General features: G+C 60.1%; 1 protein-coding gene across 2 annotated transcripts; it reads right to left on the reverse strand.

The window, feature by feature from the left end:
- Positions 1-2184: 2184 nt before the first annotated feature.
- Positions 2185-5680, reverse strand: HSD3B7 (hydroxy-delta-5-steroid dehydrogenase, 3 beta- and steroid delta-isomerase 7). 2 transcript variants are annotated; one of them, XM_077141186.1, is made up of 7 exons: positions 5530-5680; positions 4981-5152; positions 4561-4716; positions 4142-4250; positions 3966-4065; positions 3618-3780; positions 2185-3202 (listed from the first exon to the last, which is right to left on the reverse strand). In XM_077141186.1, the coding sequence occupies exons 1-7, from the start codon at positions 5656-5658 to the stop codon at positions 2787-2789; spliced, it is 1245 nt and encodes a 414-aa protein (XP_076997301.1). In that variant the 5' UTR covers positions 5659-5680; the 3' UTR covers positions 2185-2786. The 2 variants fall into 2 exon arrangements, with proteins under 2 accessions (XP_076997301.1, XP_076997302.1); XM_077141187.1 differs by having other exon boundaries at positions 5520-5584.
- Positions 5681-6103: the final 423 nt, after the last annotated feature.

Here is a 6103-nt window from a genome sequence, read left to right on the forward strand (position 1 = left end):
CTCGCGTTTCCCTGCCCCCTGTGTCTTACACACATGCACACACACGTGTTTGTCTTGAAGGTTGTGTAATCCCCACCCCACCCCCCAGGTTTGTGTTCCTTCCCCCCCCACCCCCGGCTGCTCGCCCTTGTGTGGCTAAGGCATGGGCCCAGATGCATCAACATTGTGCAACCCGGGTCCCCTGCCCTGCCAGGCCTGGGGGCCTCTGTGTGCACAGACCAGATCCTTATCTTCCAGTGTCGCTGCCAGCTGATAGGTCTCAGTGTCCTCACAGGCCAGGTGGAGAAGGCTTGTAAAGGTGGCCACAGCCAGGTACACACACACACACACACACACGGGAACACACGTGTGTGCCAGCCTTGGCCTAGAGACTGGCCGGGTCTACACCCCTTTGTCCACGATGTCCGTCCCAAGGGGCTTTTGGGGGGCGGGGAACGGTTTCTGAGGTGGTAAGAACTGCAGGCGCTGCCCTTTCCCACTGGTACCACCTGCCACACACTCACCTTGCAACTGAGGAGGCCAAGTGTTTGTCCCCAGGCTCTGGACTGACCCCAGGAGCTTCACCTCAGGGATCTGGGGTTTGGGGAAATGTTTATTTCAGACTCACCGGAGCAACCACGCCTGGGGCAGGCAGGGACTGGGGACCCTTCCTGTCTCCTGCTGAAATGTCAGCAGCACGATGCTCCTTCCAGCAGGGTGAGATGGGGGGCCTGGGGGTTCTACTGGCGAGGAAAGGGCTAGCGTGTCCCTTGTGGTATAGCCAACCCACGCATGCCTCATGCACTCTTGGACCTGCCAAGTGGGAGGTACGGGAGGTGAGATCAAGGTTAAAAGGCCCCAGGGATGCAGACTGACACACGGACGTGTGAAAGTGCCCTGCCCGGGGGTAGGACATCTGTGTGCACAAAAGTAGAAGGACCCGAGCATGTGTGTATAGGTCTCTCAGGGTCCCACTTTGTGTGTGTGTGTGTGTGTTTGTGTGTGAAGACGTGACCTTCCAGAACCTGATGTCCCTCCTAACCCCATGCCAGCTCAGAGAGGGAAGCCACCTTCCTTCTTGCTGCCCGGCCAGGAGCCCCTTTCAACCCAGGTGTTCCTGGAAGCCCCAGAGCCTCGGGGCCACGAGAAGGGTGGAGTTGGGGCCAGGGGCGCTGCTGCTGCCTCCGCGAGCGGTATTAAGGCCCCACAGCCGCATCTCTGCGCCTCTGTTGGTCCAGGGAACCCCGAGGGCCTGCTCCGAGGACCTGCTCCGCCCTAACTTGCTCTGAGTCCCACACATTACACTGTGTGTGTGCTTGTTGGCTGCCCCGCGTCTGTTCGTGTGTCCTGGAGTGGTGTTTGGGGCTTGGTGTCTTTTGCATGTTCTCGGACAAGTGTGCGCTTTCCACCCTCCACACCCTTACAGCTGTCGAGCCCAGGTGTGCCCGTGGGTGGTCCCGGGCCTGGCCAGGGCCCCCCCCCCCGCCGCTCCCCCCACCCCCACTTCTCCCTCACCTCTCATGAAGCACACTGCGTGTCCACCCCATGTGCCCATGGGTCGAAGCACGCTCTAGCCACGCCCTGAGCGTGTACACATGTGTTCTATGCATTCACCCTGTCCCCCCCCCCCAGCCCGCCCCGCAGAGGACAAGATGGGTGGCCCCGGCTCCCTTCTCCACCCCCCCAACCACCCCCCCTGCCTGCTGTGCAGCCGTGTGCGTTGGCGTGTGTTTTCCGTGTCGCTGGCGTGTCACGTGATGTAGCCGTGTTTGCTGACATGAGCCCCTGCCCCTCCTTCTCCGTTTCTCTGTTGGTTTCTAGAGCTATCCATCCCCCCCTCCCTGGAGGGGACAGGACTCCTGAGGCCTGGCCGGGTTGGGGGGGTTTCCAGGGCCAGGCCACCCTCTCCTGTTAGCCCTCAGGGCCCCATTTCTCTCTATTGGTAACCAAGTTGCAAATGGATAAAACACAGGATAAGTCTGCCCTCCCCCCCCCACCCCAGCCCTGCATGTCCTGTCCCCAGAGCCCCCCATCCCCACTCTGGGCCGGTTCGGGCCCCGTGGGACGGGAGAAATAGCAACCAATCCAACAGCGGGCTTGCTGTGTGCTCACATCCTTCTGTCCCCGCCTGGGACGGGGCGCCGTGGAGAGAGGTGCTGGGGGGGTGGTGAGGGGAGGGAGCTGGACAGACACACGGACACAGGCTTGGACCCAGGAACTTTAATCCAGGGCTTTCGCCAGGCACACCATGGTGGGGGCACCTACAGGCAGAGATCAACAACGTCGCAGGAGCTGAATTTGGGTGGAGAGGTGGGAGGAAGTGAAAATGCACCAATCTCAGATTTCATGGAGGGGAATTAAAAGATAAATGTCTAAAGGTGACAACATGTTTTTAAATAATGGGAATCCGAGCCCCGAGGAGGAATGAAGGTGGAGGGAGGGGCCAGAGAAGCATTTTGCTCGCAATCCAGGATGCCAGGAGGCCAGCATGTGGTTCTGGAAGCCTTGCCCAACTTCCGCTCCAAAAGCCAGAAGGTGTGGGACAGGCAATTGGGAAGGTCAGGGGAGCCTGACCCCCATCAACCAGGGTTGAGAGTGTAGATGTCCCCTGCCCCGAACCTTTATCCAAGGACAAACCAGGACAAAAAACCAGAATGGGGACAGTGCGGAGGGCTCTAGCGGGGGTGCCGTTTCCACTCTGGACTCCCACCTCTGCTCTAGAACGCCCCCCTCCCTCTCCATCCAGGCCCTGAGAGCTCGGACCTGGAGCGACGTGCCTTCCCGGGCCTCCCATCCTAGCGGCGTCATCACTGAGCTGTCCCCTCCGTGGCCTTCACCCAGCGAATGGTGCGAGTCCGGCTATCCTCCCAGGAGAACAGGGGCTCGTAGCCAAAATGGCGCCACGCCTTGTCGGTGCTGACCGTGAAGGTGGTGTTGGCCATGGCCAGCGTGTAGGGGTTGAGCAGGGGTGCATAGAGCAGCAGCGGCCGCAGCAGCCATTGCAGCAGGACGTTGAGGGTAGCCAAGAGCACCAGCAGCCAGTAGGGCAGCAGCGGGCGGCTGCCCACCAGCCGCAGCCCGCAGGGGCCCAGGAACTCCATGTTGAAATCCTCATAGCTCTTGTAGGGCGATTGGTCATAGCAGAAATACACCTGGCCGCCCATCACTGCTGCCCGCTGCTCCAGCTCTCGGGCCACCAGCACATGCATCCAGGCCACATTGCCTGCCGGGAGGGTGGTGGGAGGGGGCATGCCCTTGAGTGCCCTTGGAACCCTGTAGATGTTGCTTTCTCTTGGACCCACCCTTGTCCATGCCGCCCACTCTTTGGGCCAATAGAAATGCCGCCCGAATAACTACAAGTCCCAGTAAAAGCTGCCTGTGTCCTGGCTTTCCTGGGCCAACCTGTCATCTCCTAGGGTGATGCTGCACCCTTAGCTGCCACCCCCCACCCCCTTGGCAAGGATACTGCTGCTTCTGTGGCCTCTGCAGACAGGGCCTCCTGTGATCCTAGTTGCTACCCTGGCCCCTGCTAGAGACCACCCTTTCTAACTAATGAACCCTCTGCCCCTTCCAGCACCACTTCTAGAATAAGCCTCCTGCCCTGTTTGTGGCCTCCCCCTGGCCTCCCTGGGCCTCACCCACATAGACCCGGCCATGCTCCACGGTGGCTGGGATGGCCCGGAAGAGCCGACCCCCCAGACGCAGGCCCTGGCGGTAGAAGTCCCTCATGATCTGGTGGCCTTCACCGTAGATACCCGTGGGGCGCAGGGCACATGTCACCAGCGGCAGTCCCCCGTGGACCTGATGGCACAAGGCAGTCACTGCTAAGGCTGAGGACCTATGCCTGCCTTGGCCTCCCCGGGACGGAGGTAGAAGGAGGGGGGCCCAGGGCAGGAGGCAAGGAGACAGGTCTGCCTCTGCAGGCCGCAAGACTTCAGGCAGCCCCTTCCCCCATCTCTCTGTGCCTCTTTTTCCTCCACTCTCACCTTTCTTCCATTGGCCTCTAGGACTAGCCGCTCAGCTAGGGCCTTGCTGCAAGGGTAAGGGTGTGTGTGTACTTCTTCATATGGGGTGTCTTCATTACCCCTAGTGGGGGAGAGGGAAGTTCTTAATGCAGTGGGGAAATGGTGCCCTAAAAAACCAGCAGGGGACTTTAGCTCACCTGTAGAAGGGGTGGCCTTTGATGTTGGGCCCCACGACTTCCATGCTGCTGGTGTAGACCAGGAACTGTGTTCCAGTCTGCAAACACGCTTCAATCACGTTCCGTGTCCCTGCAGGGAGGGGACTATGTAACCAAGCTCAGGCTTCCTCCCGCTCTGGGTTTTATCCCTCCCCATGCCCATCCTACATCATGAAGGGGGATTGTGGCTTCCTGCCCCAGGTCTGCAGAAAATCACAGTAGGTCACAGGAGGGCAGGACCTGCCATTATAGGGTCAGGGCTGGATTTGGGATGTATTGCTACAGAGGGAATTGCAAGAGATCAAGGTCGAAGAGGAGGTGGAGAAAACAGGCAAGAGCAGGCCCTGGGCCAGGGAGTGTGAAGTGCACTGGAACAGGTAGGGGGCTGGCCCAGGTCTCACCCTGCACGTTGACATCGTGGATGGTCTGGGGACTGGCTCTCCCAAACACGTCCACCAACCCAGCCGTGTGGATAACCACGTGGGCTCCAGCCACAGCTGCTGCCACCTCGTGGGCCTGGGTCACATCCCCCTGGATGGCGATCACCTGCACAGGCCCTGGTGAGGGATTCAGGGAGGCCAGAGTGCTGTCAGAGCTGGGGCACCATACAGCTGCTGGGTTCAGCCCACACCCTTGGGAGCCACATGTTCCCCGTGTGACTCATTCATCCCATCCATGTGTGCTGGGAAACAAACAGGCATCATCTTTTCCGCCCCAGGGTGGGGATCCCAGCTTATAGGAGGGGATAGGGAAGGGGATCCACATACAACTCTCCATCCCCCTACCTTTTACCCCCACCCCCACCCTGTTGCTGCGATCACCTGTCTTCAGCTCCTCCAGCCAGGGGCCCAGGTGCAGGTCAAAGATCCGCAGCTCCCGGAGCCGGGGCTCCCGCTGCAGCAGCATCCGTACCACATGCTCTCCCAGGAAACCACAGCCACCTGTGACCAGGTACACCAGCTCCTGGGTCTGCAAAGGGTCTGCCATGCTGGGCTGGTGGAAGAGGCTCTGGTTCACCTGGGCTGCCTGCTGCCACCTGCCCTGGCACCAGCGGCCCACCTGTCTGAGAAGGCCTAGTGGGCCTAGTGGGCTGAAGCACAGTGACTGGGGACTAGAGCTGTTCCTGGAGGCCACCACCAGCTGCAGTACAGCTGCAGGTCACCTTCTGACCCTGTAGACTTAGTTACTGAGACGGGAGGGGGACAGGCTTGGGAGAAGAAGAAAGAGGAAGGCTTTTTTAGGGTAAAAAATAAGTAAATAAAGGGCAGGAAGCAGGGAGTTGTGGGAGGCAGGGAGGGAGGTTTGAGGAAAGTGGGAAGGCCTGGCACTAGGGGAAGTTAAACCAGGGCTCAGTCCTCACCTCCACCTACCTGTAGCCACTGTCCCAGAACTGACCCACAACTGGTCACTGGAAGGGCTGTCTTCTCTCCTCGCCCAGAGCCAGTCAGCCAGGGACACACCTTCCCTCTTCCGTTGGTTCCTCCCCCCTCCTGGCCCATTCCAGGAACAGAGATCAGCCCAGCCTCCACTTCCACAGCCCACAATATTGCCACAAGGCACCCCCTGGTGGCTACCGGCCATTCTGCACTTCCCTAGTTTCCAGCTCCAGCAAACTAAGGGAAGGGATTGGGGGCGCCAGAACCTGCTGGGTGGGCGCTGAGGGGGTTGGGGGGCCACAGGATGGGGGTGCAGGGTGATTTCATTCCCACGGCATGACCTCAGTCCTTCCCTCTTGTTGGATCTCCCAGGAGGCCAGAGGCCAACAGCAGCTGTACATCTGAGAAGGGAAGGGAGGCTTGATCTTGGCTCTGGCTGGCCTTGGTCGGGGATTTCTAGCACGGCTGCTGCAGCCTATCAGGTGCCAAACCCGCGGTAGCTGGGTCTGCAGGTCTAGGCTCTGGCCCAGAAGCACCTCTACTTACCCCAAACTTCAGGCCACCCATT

Source organism: Tamandua tetradactyla, chromosome 23 (assembly GCF_023851605.1).
Source record: "Tamandua tetradactyla isolate mTamTet1 chromosome 23, mTamTet1.pri, whole genome shotgun sequence".
Lineage (NCBI taxonomy): Eukaryota > Metazoa > Chordata > Mammalia > Pilosa > Myrmecophagidae > Tamandua > Tamandua tetradactyla.